Source organism: Miniopterus natalensis, chromosome X (assembly GCF_054644295.1).
Source record: "Miniopterus natalensis isolate mMinNat1 chromosome X, mMinNat1.hap1, whole genome shotgun sequence".
Taxonomy (NCBI): domain Eukaryota; kingdom Metazoa; phylum Chordata; class Mammalia; order Chiroptera; family Miniopteridae; genus Miniopterus; species Miniopterus natalensis.
Window position 1 is genome coordinate 65,182,518 of NC_142103.1, and position 16,732 is coordinate 65,199,249.

General features: G+C 38.8%; 1 protein-coding gene across 3 annotated transcripts in view; it reads left to right on the top strand.

The window, feature by feature from the left end:
- The window catches only part of MTM1 (myotubularin 1), a 91,258-nt gene that overhangs the window by 44,412 nt on the left and 30,114 nt on the right, over positions 1-16,732 (top strand). For all 3 annotated transcript variants that reach the window (XM_087813451.1, XM_087813452.1, XM_087813453.1), the window contains one exon: positions 13,319-13,402. In XM_087813451.1, coding sequence (XP_087669577.1) covers positions 13,319-13,402 — 84 coding nt within the window. The remainder of the gene's footprint in view (positions 1-13,318; positions 13,403-16,732) is intronic.

Genomic DNA, 16,732 nt, shown 5'->3' on the forward strand with positions numbered 1-16,732 from the left:
CCTTAAAATTTTAGGCTTTTCCCTCCAACTTTAATGAAAGCTTTTTTTTCCTTATATGAAAGGGGTCTTGTTTTTCAAGCATAATGTAAAAGAAGAAAATGAGGTAATTTTACCTTGCTATATTCTTACATGGCAGATTGAAGCTTTCTAAAAAGAAATGTCTCCAATTTCAGAAATCAAATTAGAAAAAGAATGCTTACTTAAATTCCTGTTCAAAGATTGCAAAATTCTATCAGGAAAGAAGTAGTTAGTGAGCAGTCCCCTGAATTTTTAAGGCCAGATATCCAAAGTTATAGTTTATTTGCTGCATAAAAAGGGTCTGCTCTTCCTAAAAATCATGTCCATCAATGACCATGCTACTGCATGGTGGCAATATCATTTGAAAGCACTGTTAAATCTAGAGTTTATCGATTTATTGCCCTGAATACTATGAAAGTGGTTTTCTTCTGTAACTATATCCCTTTTCGATGATATTTAATTTCTGTAAATCTTGCTGTCAAACATCCAGTTCTGAGCCACCATGTCACACATCTTTGGGGGAAGAGGCTGTCCTGGAGGGAGTTTCCATAAGCCCAAAGAATCCTAATCTGGTGACAGACAGCACTGCCTCCTCAAAAAAGGAAACTCATGAATTGCTTCTCATTAATAGATTCTACTCAATAAAAATAAATTCAATCTAGATGTGCTTTAAATGAGTTGGTGCATATTTATTTAAAATAATGACTAATTAAGTGAAAACTAAAATCTGTTGTTTCAGATTTTTTCCTCTATATGATGCAACAATGATAAATGTAGCTAAATTAAAATGACAAGTTACAGTCTATTTGTCAGAACTGTTTTTATCCCTAGTGTGAAATTGGAGATTTCATCTCAACTTTGTCTTTTAACATTTTTCAAATGTTACATTGTGCTATTTTTAATACTGGGAAAAATGCACATGATTGTTGTTGTTTATTAAGTTTCCATGCTTGGTATCTCTTGACTAGAAGGAATGTAAATTGGTGAAATGCCCAAATACTAATATAGAGCCAAATAAAGGAAGACCCACTCACTTGAAACTAGGGGTAAGCACTTGAGAGTGTATGTTTTTTGATGTCAGTTTCCTGATTTAGATATTGTGCTTTTGTTATGTAAGATGTTCATACTGGGGAGACTGAATGAAGGGTGCATAGGACTTCCCGGTACATTTCTTTTCAAATTCTTGTAAATCTATAATTATTTCAAATAACTTTTTAAAAAATATGTCTTTATTGATTTCATAGAGAGGAAGGGAGAGGGAGAGAGAGAGAAACATCAGTGATGAAAGTAATTGATCGGCTGTTTCCTGCATGTCCCCTACTGGGGATCAAGCCAGCATCCCCGTGCATGCGCCCTGACCCAAGGTTAGTTAGGGATAATGTCAATCCGCTAATAAAGCACTAAAAAACTCAAAGCCTTACAAATGTATTATTTGTAAGAGGAAGAAAAAGAGACAGTTAAAAACCTCAAGACACGCAATCCATTATTTTAGGTTTTAACAGTTTTCAGACAGGAACTTTATTAGGCTTATAACAAGCTACCATTTGTAGGAAATTTTGTACTTTTTAATAATGAAGTACAGATGAATGAATTTGCTATCCTTGCTTTAATGCTTAGTAGTTTTTATTTCTTTTTAAATAATTCACATTTATGTTACTCTATTTGAAAGCTTGTGTTGTTTTCATTATTTTTTTAAATTTACCTTTATTGTTGAAAGTATTACAGATGTCTGGATCAGAGTAGTAGCAGGAGAGAGAGAGACATTCAGGAGTCACTAGGGTATGGATGGTATCCGAAGCCATGAAATTCATCAGTGTGGTCTCCTAAAGAGTGAGCATACTAGAAAAGAAATGAGAGGTCTGAATCCTGTCATTTCACAGACATCAGGGCTTTGATTCAGAATTCAGAGAGAAGAGTTAATTAAGAATTTTCCTAACGAGCTGTCTTTTTAAAAAAAAACAAAAACATGTCATTGTACCCTTTTGAACAGGTTACACTTTTTTTTATTGTTCAAAATATTACAGATGTCCCCTTTTATCCCAATTGACCCCTTCCACCCCGCACCTCTCCCTGCCCCAAGCCTCCACCACACTATAATCTGTGTCCATTGGTTATGCATATATGCATATAAATTCTTTGGTTAATCTCTCCCTACCCACCCACCCTCACCTTCCCTCTGAGATTGTGTTCCATGCTTCTCTGTCACTGAATATATTTTGTTCATCAGATTATTGTGTTTAGGTTCCACATATAAGTGAGATCATATGATAATTGCCTTTCTCTCCTGGCTTATTTCACTTAGCATAATTTTCTCTAGGTTCATCCATTCTGTCCCAAAGGATACAAGATCTTTCTTCTTTACAGTTGCATAGTATTCCATGGTGTAAATGTCCCACAGCTTTTTTATCTACTCATCTACTGATGGGCACTTGGGCTGTTTCCAGATCTTAGCTATTGAAAATTGCACTGCTGTGAACATAGGGGTGCATATATTCTTTTTGATTGGTGTTTCAGGATTCTTAGGATATATTCCTAGAAGTGGGATCACTGGGTCAAGTGGCAGTTCCATTTTTAATTTTTTGAGGAACCTTCATACTGTTTTCCATAGTGGCTGCACCACTCTGCATTCCCACCAGCAGTGTACCAAGGTTCCCTTTTCTCCACATCCTCACCAACACATATCATTTGTTGATTTGTTGATGGTAGCCATTCTGACAGGTGTGAAGTGATACCTTATTGGTTTTAATTTGCATCTCTTTGATGATTAGCGACGTTGAAGGTTTTTTCATATATCTCTTGGCCATTTGTCCTCTTTGGAGAAGTGTCTATTCAGGTCCTTTGCCTATTTTTTATTGGATTGTTTGTCTTCCTCTTGTTGAGTTGTATGAGTTCTTTGTGCACTTTGGAAGTTAGCCCCTTATCAGATGTATCTTTGGCAAGTATGTTCTCCCATACCATGGGGTTTCTTTGTATTTTGAGGCTGATTTCTTTTGCTGCGCAGAACCTCTTTAGTTTGATGTAGTCCAATTTGTTTATTGTTTCTTTTGCTTCTCTTTTTTTGTTTGTATTTTTGTTTTTAATTTACATTTATTGTTGAAAGTGTTACAGATATCCCCCTTTTTTCCCCCGATTGATCTCATCCAGCCCGTATCGGGCCCCCCTCCAGGCCATTCCCACACTATGGTTTTTGTCCATGGGTTATGCATATATGAATACAAGTAATTTCATTAATCTTTCCCCACCCATTCCGCCCCCCCCCCCCCGCCTTCCCACTGAGATTCATCATTCTGTTCTGTGCTTTTCTGTATCTATTTGGTTCCTCAGTCTATGTTGTTTGTTAGATTCTACATATGAGGGAGATCATGTAAAACTGAGTCAAGAAGAATCAGAACACCAGAATAGGCTAATAACAACTGATGAAATCAAAGCAGTAATTAAAAAAACTCTAAGCAAACAAAAGCCCTTGCCTGTACAGCTTCGCAGGGGAGCTTACTAATTCTTTAAATTGTATGGTTAGATAGTTTACTAAAACTTTTTCTAGCTTTTTGAGATAGGCCTGTAGTGCTATGAACTTCCCTCTTAGGACTGCTTTAGCTGTGTCCCATAGATTTGGGGTTGTTGTTCTGTGCATTTTCATTTGTTTCCAGGAAGTTTTGGATTTCTTTCTTGATGTTACTGGTAAACCATTCATTGTTTAATAACGTGTTATTTAGCCTCCATGTATTTGAATGTTTTTGAGTATTTTTACTGTAGTTGATTTCTAATTTCATGCCATTGTGATCAGAGATGCCTGATATGATTTCAGTCTTCTTGAACTTTTAGAGACTTGTTTTGTGTCCTAACATGTGATCTATTTTTGAGAATGACCTATGTGCAGTTGAGAGGAATGTACATTCTGCAGCTTTGGGGTGAAATGTTCTGTAAATATCAATTAAATCCATCTGATCTAGTGTGGCATTTAGAGTCACTGTTTCCTTATTGACTTTTTGTCTGGAAGATCTATCCAGTAAAGTCAGTGGGGTGTTCAAGTCCACAACTATGACTGTATTGCTGTTGATCTCACCCTTAAAGTCCTTAAGGTTATTATTGATAGGTCCTTATCTATTGCTATTTCAATTCTTTATGCCCACCTTTCTCCCTATATATATTTCTTATTATTATTACAGAAGTTCCTTTAACATTTCCTGTAACGTTGCTTTGGTGGTGATAAACACCTTTAACCATTTTTTTACCTGGGAAGCTCTTTATTTCAGCATCTATTTTGAATGATAGCCTTGATGGATAGAGTAGCCTTGGTTTCAGATCCTTGTTTTGCATTACCTTGAATACTTCATGCCATTTCCTTCTGGCCTGTAGAGTTTCTGATGAGAAATCAACTGACAGCCTTATGGGAGCTCCTTTAAAGGCAACAGATTGCTTTTCTCTTGCTGCCTTTAAGATTCTCTCTTTGTCTTGAATTTTTGGCATTTTAATTATGATGTGTCTCAGAGCGGGCCTCTTTGGATTCTTCTTGCTTGGGACTCTCTGTGCCTCCTAAACTTGTGTGACTTTTTCCTACACGAGGTTAGGGAAGTTTTCTGCCATTATTTCTTCAAACAGGTTCTCTAACTCCTGCTTACTTTTGACCTCCTCTGGCACTCCTATAATCCGAATATTATTACATCTCATGCTGTCCCACAGCTCCTTTAGACTATCCTCCTGGTTTTTAATTGTTTTTTTGTTTTGGGGTCTCTGATTGAGTGATTTTTTTCTACCCTTCTAATTCACTGATCTGATCCTCAGCTTCCTCTAATATGCTGTTTATTCCTTCCAATGTATTCTTTATTTCTGCTGTGTCATTCTTCATTTCTGACTGGTCATTTTTTCATAGTTTCCATATCTTTTTTCATGCTGTTGCGCATCCTCACAATCAGTATTCTGAACTCTATATCTGAGAGATTGCTTATGTCCTTTTCATTTAGCTCTTTTTCTGAAGACTTCTCTTGTTCTTTCATTTGGAGCTTGCTTTTTGGTTTTTTGTGTGTGTGTGTTTGTTTGTTTTTTGTCTCCCCATTTTGGCTACTTTTTTGGGTTTGTTTTTAAGTGTTAGGTAGATCTGCTAGGACTCACAGTCTTTTTGGAGGGTCTCTTGTATAGTCTAATGTCAGATGCAGTTGGTGATTGGCCCTGAGTACCCTGTTTGGAACTATCAAAAACTCTGGGCTTGACGTCTCCTCTGCTGGGGCTTGGTGCATTTGGACAGGACCAAGATGCACACCAAAGTCTGCTTTTCCAAGGCCTGGGTTCACAAGCAGATCAGGCAAAGACTCAATGCACTCTCAGTTCTGCCTCTGGCTGCAGGCTGATTAATCTGATTCTCTTAATGAAACTCCAGAGTGTGGTGGCTGGTTGTTATCAGTCTCTTAATGAGCCTCAGGCTGTAGAAACTCCTCTGGGTAGGACTAGCTAGAGGTTATCCAACAGGATGGGGCAATTGCTTCTCTCCCCAGGCAAAAGCAGCAAAATGTCTGTCTGAGAAAGATATCCTTTGTAGTACGGGGAATGACTTGGCAAAAGAATCCAGAGGGGTGCCCTCTGAGTTCTCTCTCCGAGCCTACACAACCCTAGATTCTCATCACACAGCTCCAGCCCACTCTGCCCTCCCTCTCCTGGAGCCCAACATGAGGGGCTGCACACAAAACTTTGTGTATTGGCTCTTTAAGAGGGTGCCTGCAGTTCCCGCCATCTCTCCCTGGCAGACAGAGACCCAGCTGCTTTTTACAACCAGATGTTATGTGAGCACCTTTCTCAGTTCTGGTGCTCTTGGCTGGGAAACTCAGCCAAGGATTTAGGCCCCACAGTCTTCAGTGGGAGCCCCCACAGCTGAGAAATCCCTCCGGACCTTCACCTGTTGCCTGTGGGAGCCCAGCCAGCCCTCTCACATCTCTGCACTTCCTACCGGTCTCTATGCAGTCTCTACTTTTCATCCTTGGTTAATAGTCTTCCGTCCAGTTAGTCTTCATTTGCAGTTAATTATAACTTATTTTAGTTATAATTCCAGATTGGTCCCGGGAGAGTGTCAGTGTAGTTTTCACTCAGTCCGCCAACATCTTTAATCTCCCTCTTTGGTTTCTCTTGCCCTAGGAGACGTGTCAGTAAAAATTCCATTACGTGAGATGTCTGTGACTTTACCGCCTATGTTTTCTTCCAGGATTTTTATGATTTTGCGACTTACATTTAAGTCTTTTATCCATTTTGAATTTATTTTTGTCTATGGAGTAAGTTGGTGATCTAGTTTAATTTTTTTGCATGTACTTGTCTCATTTTCCCAGCACCCTTTATTGAAGAGACTGTCTTTACTCCATTGTATGCTCTTGCCTCCTTTTTCAAATATTAAATCACCATAATGGCATGGGGTCTCCTTTCTGTTCCATTAATCTATATTTCTGTTGTTGTACCAATACCAGGCTGTTTCGATTACAGTGGCTTTGTAGTATAGTTTGATATCCAGTAAAGTGATCTCTCCAACTCTATTCTTCTTTTTCAAGATTGCTGTGGCTATTTGGGATCTTTTTTGGTTCCATATAAATTTTTAGAATATTTGTTGTAGCTCTGTGAAATATGCTGTTGGTATTTTTATAGGAATTGCATTGGGTAGTGTAGACATTTTAATGGTTTTAATTCTTCCAATCCATAAATGTGGTATATTCTTCTACTTGTTTGTGTCTTCCTCTATTTCTTTTTTCAGTGTCCTGTAGTTTTCCACGTATAGGTCTTTTACACCCTTGGTTAAGTTTATTCCTAGGTATCTTATTTTTTTAGTTGGAATGGTAAATGGTATTTTTTTTTTAGTTCCTCTTTCTAAGAGATCATTGTTAAGTGTATAAGAATGCTTGATTTCCGGATGTTAATTTTGTATCCAGCTATCTTGCCGAATTCATTAATCTAATCTAGTAGTACTCTGGTGGAGTCTTTAGTGTTTTCTATGTACAATATCCATCATCTGTGATGTATCTCATTTTTTTTTTTTTTTAAATATATCTTTATTGATTTCAGAGAGGGGGAAGGAGAGGGAGAGAGAGAGAGAGAAACATCAATGATGAGAGAGTCATTGATCGGCTGCCTAGCTCGCAACCCAGGCATGTGCCCTGACCGGGAATCGAACCCCGATTGCCTGGATCCTAGGTCGACGCTCAGCTGCTGAGCCACACCCGGCCGGGCTGTATCTCATTTATTGTTTTGCAGATATTATACCAACCTTGTGTCCCCGGTATAAATCCCATTGGTCGTGGTATATGATCTTTTTAATGTATTGCTGGATGTGGTTTGATTGTATGTTGTTGAGAATTTTAGCATCTATATTCATTAGGGATATTGGCCTGTAATTTTCTTTCTTTGTAGTGTCTTTATCTGGTTTTGGGATTAGGATGATGCTGGCCTCATAAAAAGAGCTTGGGAGTTTTCCCTTCTCATGAATTTTGTGGAATAGTTTGAGGAGGACAGATGTTAAATCTTCTTTGAATGTTTGGTAGAACTCGCCTGTAAGTGCTTCAGGTCTACGACTTTTGTTTGCTGGGAGTTTTTTATTACTGCTTCAGTTTCATTAGTTGTTATTGCCCAATTCAGGTTTTCTGCCTCTTCCTGATTCCTCTTTGGAAGATTTCATGCTTTTAGGAATTTGTCCATTTCACCCAGGCTGTCCAGTTTGTTGGCATATAGTAGCTCATAGTATTGTCTTACAATCCCTTGTATCCTGTTTCATTTCTGATTTTATTTATTTGGATCTTCTCTCTTTGTTTCTTATTGAGTCTAGCTAAAGGTGCATCAGTCTTATTTATCATTTCAAAGAACCAGCTCTTGGTTTCCTTGATCTTTTGAATTGTTTTTTTTAGTCTATGTCATTAATTTCTGCTCTGATCTTTATTATTTCCTTCCTTCTACTTCCCCATGGCTTTTCTTCTTTTCTCTTTCTAATACTTTTAGTTATTGGGTAAGATGGTTTATTAGAGCTTTTTCTCCTTTCTTGACATGTGCCTGTGATGCTTTGAACTTTCCTCTCAGGACTTCTTTTGCCGTGTCCCATAGATTTTGGGTTATCTGTTCATCTTTGATCGATTTTTCCAAGGAAGTGTTTGATTTCTTCCTTGATCTCATTGCTAACCCACTCATTGTTATTAACATGCTATTTAGCCCCCATATGTTTCAGTGTTTTGGAGTTTTTTTATAGCCGTCGATTTCGAGTTTCATGCCATTGTGATCCGAGAAGATGCTTGATATAATTTCAATCTTCGTGAACTTTTAAAGTCTTGTTTTGTGCCCTAACATGTGGTCTATTTTTGAGAATGTTCTGTGTGCACTTGAGAACAATGTATATTCTGCTGCTTTGTAATAAAATGTTCTATAAATGTCAGTTAAATCCACTAAAAGTAGTGTGTCATTTAAGGTCTCCGTTTCCCTTTTAATTTTTTGTCTTGGTGATCTGTCCAATGATGACAGTGTAGTGTTAAAATTCCCCATTATGACTGTGTTGCTATCAATCTCTCCCTTAATAAAAAGTCCACTGAGAAATTTTTTATCTATTTAGGTATCCTTATATTGGGGGCATATATATTTATAAGGATTATTGCCTCCTGTTGGATTGGCCCCTTTAGTATTATGTAATGCCCTTCTTTGTCTTTTGTTATGGTCTTTATTTTGAAGTCTGTTTGGTCAGAAATAAGTATTGCTACTCCAACTTTTTTTTCATTTCCATTTGCATGGAATATTCTTTTCCATCCCTTCACTTTCAGCCTGTGTGAATCTTTTGCTCTCAGGTGAGTCTCTTTTAGGCAGCATATATATGGGTCCTGTTTTCTTATCCATTCTGCTACTCTTTGTCTTTTGATTGGGGTATTTATTCCATTTACATTTAAGGTTATTATTGATATATACTTATTTAGTGCCATTTTTTTTTCCCTTTATGCCAATGTACCTTTCTCTCAATATTTCTTCTTTTTCTTAAAGCAGTCCTTTTAGCATTTCTTGCAATGATGGTTTGGTGATACTGAACTCCTTTAGCCTTCTTTTTTCTGGGAAGCTCTTTATTTCACCTTCAATTTTAAATGATAGCCTTGCTGGAAAAAAGCGGTTTGGCTGCAGGTTCTTGCTTTTCATTATTTTGAGAACTTCATGCCAATCCCTTCTGGCCTGAAGTGTTTCCATTGAGAAATCTGCTCTCAGCCTTTTGGGGGCTCCCTTGTAGGTCACTGCTTGTCTCTCTCTTGCAGCCCTTAATATTCTTTCTTTGTCCTTAACATTTGCCATTTTAATTATGATGTGTCTTGTAGCTGGTCTCTTTGGGTTCCTCTTGTTTGTAACCTTCTGTGCATCCTGATCTTGTGTGGCTTTTTCCTTAATCAGCTTATGGAAGTTTTCTGTTATTATTTCCTCCTCCTCTCCCTCTTGTTCCCCTGTGATGTGAATGTTGTTTCGCTTCATTTTGTCCCAAAGTTCCCTTAAACTATCCTCATGCTTTTTAAGTGTGTTTTCCTTTTTGCTGCTCTGATTGAGTGTTTTTTTTCTACCTTATCTTCTAATTCACTTATTCTCCCCTCTGCTTCATTAACCTTGCTTTTAATTTCTTCCAGCATATTCTTGATATCAGATATAGTATTCTTTATTTCTACCTGGTTCTTGTTTATCATATCTATATCTTTTTTCATGCTGATGAAGCTTTCATTAAGTCCCTGAACCTTCCCATTAAGTGTCTTGTTGTCCTCATTAATTTTCTTGAGCATCTTTATAACCATTACTCTGAACTCTGTTTCTGATAACTTGCTTAACTTCATCTCATCACAGTCTTTTTCTGGTGATATTTCCTTTTCTTTAGTCTGTGGGTTGTTTCTTTGTCTCCCCATTTTAGTGACTCTTAGTGTTTGTATCTGTATATTAGATATATTTGCTGTCTCCCAGTCTTGTGGGGTGGGATTTTGTAGTGTATGTCCAGTGAGACCCAGAGGTGTGTTTTCCTTATACTTCTGAGCTATATGCTCTCGGTGTGTCCCTTTTGTGGGTGACCGTTTTATGGGTTCTTTGAGCTCTCCTGTTGTGATTGGGTCTAGATTGTTGTTGACTTGTTCATGGAAGGATCCTCTTCTCAAGTTGCCAAACGGTGAGGCTCTGCCCCAACCACATCATGTGAGCTGTTGTACACGTGCTGACAGGTCAAAACAAAACCCAACCAAACTTCCGGTAAACAAATAAGAACTTACAAAATATCTTGACAATCACAATGAAAACCACCCAAGAGAAAGTCGAATTGGTGAGCAAAGTGAAAACACAAATAGTATAGCCAAAAATAAGAGAGAAAAGGATATTAATCCTACTAGTAAAAATAAAATAATAAAATAAAATTAATTAATGAAATAAAATAATAATAAAATAAATAAAAAATTTAAAAATAGAGAATCTGCTGGGAGATAAATGGGCAGAGAAAAGAGTCTGAAAGGAAAGAAGGGCAAGCAAAAAAATGAGTGTAGAGAGTAGAAATAAAAAAATGGTTCAAAAAGAAAAAAATTAAAACAAAAAAACAAAAACAATCAAAAAGTCTGGAAGACAGAGACTAAAAGGAGGAGAAAAATGAAAAAAAATATGTTATGCCAGTGGAATAAGAAGAGAGAGAGAGGTAAAGCATGGTCTGGGAAGGAGGCCAATAAGAGATCTGGAGTAACAATAGGGAAAAGCAATAAACTTATTGATTATAATGATAATCCCAGTAATATAGCAGACAATGTTAACAAAATCTTTATAATATAACAAAAGATAAAACAAAGGAAACTAAAATAAAAGCAAAGCAAGACAGAACAAATCCTAAAAAAATTAATTAAAACATTAAAATCAATTTTAAAATTAAAATACATTTTTCCTTCTTTTTTTTTTAAAAATAAAAATTTAAATTTTAAAAAGTCAACCAGCTGAGTTTCATCTCATCAGCTTATGTTGTCTGAGGCTTACTGTTTTATATGCTTATTTCGGGGTCTCCTATGAGGTACTTATGTGTCCACCAATGTCAGGAGCTGTCTAGGTTTGGCTCTCGTGTTCTTACATAGCTGGTTAGTTTGAGGCTCTCTTTGGACCACCTCCTTCTGTCAGCTATTTTGCCTCCCCATTGTGGTTGACTGGTCTTTCTCCAGAATCTTCTGAAGAGAGTCTTTAGGGTACAGACCAGCTAGTGTAGCTTGGGCTATTGCTCCCCTTACTTAGAGATTTCGCTGTCAGGCACTCACTGTGGGGATGTTAGTCCCTGCTTCAAAGCCAACTCCTCTTTTTCTACCAAATCCTCCAATTCTAGTTCCCCTCCTCCAATTCTAGTTCCCCATACAATGACCTGCTGCAGGTTCAGATTGAGTTCAGTCTATTGCCTTTTCTGTATGGGCGGTTTCAGAGGCCTGGGCTCAGTGGGTTTGATCAAAAGAGGACATGTTGCCTGCCCAGCCCCCAGAAGGGGTTTTAAGCTTTTCCTCCAGTTCCCAAACAATAGTCCCTGAGAGTCTTATTCCTGTATTGTCATCCTGTGAGCTGTTCTACCTTCCCCCTCAGGACCGTGCCCTGCAGGGGATATCTGGGGTCTCAGTGAGCTGAACCAGCAGCCCCTTTCCTGTTGGGAGTGGTGCTCTTAGCCTCCTGGAGAGGCAGGTGTGCTTCACCCCTCCTTTCCCAGTTCTGGTTGGCTGATATCACAGGACCCTCAGTTCAAACTCTCCACAATGCAGACACAAGTCGCAGCTTTCACTGGTGTGTCTACCCAATGCAAGCCAGGAAGGTGGACGTCCGTTCAGCAGACAAAAACTGAAAAACGCACAAAGCAACAAATAGGCAGAAAACCTGATTTGTGAGGATCTGGCACCCTTCAGCCTTGGATCCAAGCAGGAGGGGTTACAAAGTCAGCCCCATTCAGGTCCCCTGCACAGCTGATCTCAGAAAAGCTGGGGCAGCTCTTTGCACACTATCCTGGCTCTCTTCAGAGAAGGTCAAAAATCCCCTATTTGCCACATCAGCAGCCCTGGTACCTCTCTGGTGGCGGGAGGGCTCCCTTCCCTTTCCCTGCACCACACAGTTCAAATGGTTTCTGGAATTCTACACAGTGCCTTACAGGAAAGCAAAGGGTCCCTTTTAGGTTGCTGCTGAGTGCAGCCCTCTGGCCCCTTTCTATTCGGAATCCAAACCCTGCAGGACAGCCTTTCCTGCAGTCAGCACCTGGGGTAAAAGTCTCCTGCCCTGTTTGCCGCCATTAGGCATGTTGTTTCTTTGGGAAGGTGCAGCCCCTTCCACACAGGCACACTGTTCCCCTGGCTCCCTCAGCCTGCCGTGCATGGGCTCTCCTTCCCTTCTCCTCTGCTCCAGGTTTGAGATCCCAGCTTTTGGATGCCTGTCCACACCCAAGGGGAGGGAGCTTTGCAGCCTCTAACCCTCATGCCTTGCAGCCCAGCACTAGCTTCAGGGGGGACTCCTCCTATCTACACCCCCCTCTCTTACCAGACTATGATGTTTCTTCAGTGCTCCTTACTTGAAATATGTTCATTCGGTATATTTCCCTTGTTTTTCTAAGCTGCCTATGCAGTATTTTAGCTGTAAATTCAGTCTGTGGCTGGGAGCAAGTGCACAGGGCTTCTTGTCAGAGTGCCACCAGCTTCCTTTGCACTTTTTTTTTTTAATCCTCACCCAAGGATATTTTTTCCATTGCTTTTCGGAGACAGTGAAAGGGGGAGAGACAGACAGACAGAGAGAAACGATGTGAGAGACGTCGATTGGTTGCCTCCTGCACTTGCCCCGACCTGAGCCGGGGATCGAGCCTGCAACTGAGGTACATACCCTTGGCTGGAATCAAACCCAGGATGTTTCAGTCCACTCGCCGTTGCTCTAATCACTGGGCCAAACCTGCTAGGGCCGGTTGCACTTTTTAATAATCATTCCTGAATTTCCTTTCCCTTTTGCTTTTTTTAGTGGCTTTTATCTGATGGATTGCTAATACTGTTTAATATTGATAGGCATTTTTTGGCCTGAAAATCTGATTTTTGTGGAACATCATTTTAAAAATATTTAAAAGAAATGTTTGTAGCCAAAGAAATTGAGGTATCAAAAGTAATTACTGAAGATACTTTTATCTTCAGTGTAGTACAAGTCTAGTCTGATTTTTTTTCACTGTTATTTCTTTGTTGAAAGTTTCAGGTTTGGGTGTGATTTCAGGGTAGGTAAATCTAGTGAAAAATCAAAGGATGTAGTATTAGTAGACTATTTGTTTCTTCACATTGAACTCTGAATTTTTTGTCTCTGCCTTTTCTAGCCAATATTTGCATTTTTAAATGAAGAAAAGTTTATTGTGGATGGATGGATGGTTTATAATCCAGTTGAAGAATACAGAAGGCAGGTAAGCCAATAGGCCCTGTGGCATGTGGTGAATCTGAAACATGCATGGTGAAAATATGTCACCAGTCATGCTCTTTGAGGATCAATAATAGCCTTGCTAAATATGATTTTAGTGGCAGTGGTATAATATAGCTTATTCTGTCTATTCCATGGCCATATTTAAGCTGCATTGAAGGCTGGCTGGCTAAGTTCTGTTTCCTTCCCCTACATGAAAAATATCAGTTATATGTTGTTCATGAAATGAAGCAAATACTTGGAATCTAGAAAAGTCAAACCTTTATAGCTTCCTATTTAAGAGTTGATGTCAATATGTATCTATATATTTGGAAGCTTAATTATTAATGGCAGTTAGATTTTAGTTATATGCATTCTGGTTTATAGATTCAAATGAATTAAAACTGTTTTCCTATAATAATGCCTTTTCCAAGAAAGCTTTGATGAATATATATTAGAATTGCCCTTATCTCTCTCTTATGTAAACATCACCTACATGCATATTTATTTGCTGTAATAAAGGGAAGAGGCTTGGAATAATGATGGCTGTTTAGGGACAAAGGTCTCTTGGGGCATGTTTGTGAAGAAGAGCCTGTGCATGTTATGTAATAACAGCCACAATTTGACCTCTGGTATAACCAAATCTCTAGGACAGCTAGGAGTTTTGTGATGGAATTTTTCATAATTATCATTCTATAAGCTCTTACAATAATTGGGACATTTTGTTGAGTGACCTTTGAGAATCAAATCAAGCCCAGTAGTGTTACAGGTAAAGACAGTGAATGTAAAGTAAAATTGCAGAACCATAGACTTGAGAAGAACCCTCTAGCCACCACCTTCACTACTAAGGACCTGGGTTGATTTCCATTTAGTGTTGATCAGTGGTGTGTGTATTCATAAGCAAATTTGATGCTCAGAAGTGGTGGTGTAGGAGTTCTGTAGAACACATGTATGAGGAAATATGTGCTATTGCTTCTAGAAATCAGCTTTAGATTGTTGTTTTCAAAGTCTGTGTATACCTCTCATTTTATTTATTTATTTATTATTGAAAATATTACAGCCTGGCCGGGCGTGGCTCAGCTGTTGAGCGTCGACCTAGGATCCAGGCGATCGGGTTCAATTCCCAGTCAGGGCACATGCCTGGGTTGCGGGCTCAATCCCCAGTTGGGGGCATGTAGGAGGCAGCTGATCAATGACTCTCTCATCATTGATGTTTCTATCTCCCTATCCCTCTCCTTTCCTCTCTCTGAAATCAATAAAGATATATTAAATATATATATGTATATATATTACAAATATCCCCCTTTTTCCCCCATTGATCCCCTCCACCCTACACCCCTTCCCCCAACCTTCACCACACTATTCTCTGTGTCCACCCACCCTGCATTCCCTCTAAGGGAACAGATTCCCTCAATCTGTTCCATGCTTCTATGTCTCTGGATCTTATTTTGTTCATCGATTTATTTTGTTCATTAGATTCCACATATGAGTGAGGTCATATGATACTTGTCTTTCTCTGACTAGCTTATTTCCCTTCGCATAATACTCTCCAGGTTCCTACATGCTGTCTCATAGGGTAAGGGGCCCTTCATTTTTCACAGCTGCATAGTATTCCATGGTATAAATGTCTGAGAAGATACTTGATATGATTTCAGTCTTGTCAAACTTGTAGAGACTTGTTTTGTGTCCTAACATGTGGCCTATCTTTGAGAATGTTGCATGTGCACTTGAGGAGAATGCATATTCTGCAAATTTGGGGTGAAATGTTCTGTAAATGTCAATTAAATCCATCTGATCTAATGTGTCATTTAGAGTCACTGTTTCCTTGGTGATTTTTTTATCTGGAATATCTATCCAGTAAAGTCAGTGGGGTATTAAAGTCCTCTACTATGAATCCTCCAGAAGTTTTGTGGGGTTTTTTTCATCCTGTGTGAGTCTTTTGTTCTGAGGTGGGTCTCTTGTAGACAGCATATATTTGAGTCTTATTTTCTTATCCATTCAGCTACCCTATGTCTTTTGATTGGAGCATTTAATCCATTTATATTTAAGGTTATTATTGATAGGTACTTATCTATTGCCATTTATTTCTTTATGCCTGTTTCTCTTTTTCTTATTTCAACTTCTTACTACAGCAGTCCCTTTAACATTTCTTGTAGTGCTGGTTTGGTGGTGATAAACTCCTTTAGCCTTTTTTTGCTTTTTTTTGGTCTGGGAAGCTATTTCACCATCTATTAAGTAGTCTTGGTTTCAGAACCTTGTTTTGCATTACCTTGAATACTTCACGCCATTCCCTTTTGGCCTGTAGAGTTTCTGATGGGAAGTCAGCGGACAGCCTTATGGGAGCTCCTTTGTAGGTAACAGATTGCTTTTCTCTTGCTGCCTTTAATATTCTCTCTGTCTTGAATTTTTGGCATTTTAGTTATGATGTGTCTAGGAATGGGCCTATTTGGGTTCTTCTTGCTCGGAACTTTTCTGTGCCTCCTGAACCTGTGTGACTTTATCTTTCACCAGGTTAGGGAAGGTTTCTGCTATTATTTCTTCAAACAGTTTCTCTAACCCTTGCTTACTTTCTAACTCTCCTAGAACTCCTATGATATGAATATTGTTACGCCTCATGTTGCCCCACAGCTCCCTTAAACTGTCCTCCTGTTTTTTAATTGTTTTTTCTTTTTGGTCCTGACTGATTTTTTTCTACCCTGTCTTCTGATTCACTGATCTGATCCTCAGCTTCCTCTAAACTGCTGTTTTATTCCCTCCACTGTGTTTTTTGTGTTTTTTTTAATTATTACTTCTATTATGTCATTTTTAATTTCCTTCATAGTTTACATTTCTTTTCTGATGCTGTTGAGCATCCTTATGATCAGTATTCTGAACTCTGTATCTGATAGATTGCTTATCTCCATTTCATTTTGCTTTTATTCTAGAGAATTCTTTTGTTCTTTCATTTAGCACTTGTTTTTTTGTCTCCCCAGTTTGGCTGTCTGTTTGGATTTATTTCTATTTATTAGGTAGATCTGGTAGGATTCCCAGTCTTTTTGATGGTCTCTGGCAGAGGTCAATGTCACATGCTGTTTGTGACTGGCCTTGAGTACCCTGTTTGAAGCTTTCCGCACTCCACAGCTTTTATTTCCCTCTGCTGGAACTGGGTGTGTTTGGACAGGACCAAGGTCTGCTCTTCCAAGCCCTGGGTCCAGTAGGAAATCAGGCAAAGACTCAAAGCCCCCACTGGCTGATTGTTATTCAGTCTCTTAATGAGCCTCAGGCTGTAGAAACTTCATAGGGCATGGCAGTTGCTTCTCCCCCGGGCAAAAACTGCTTTGAAGGTAAATGTCTGCCT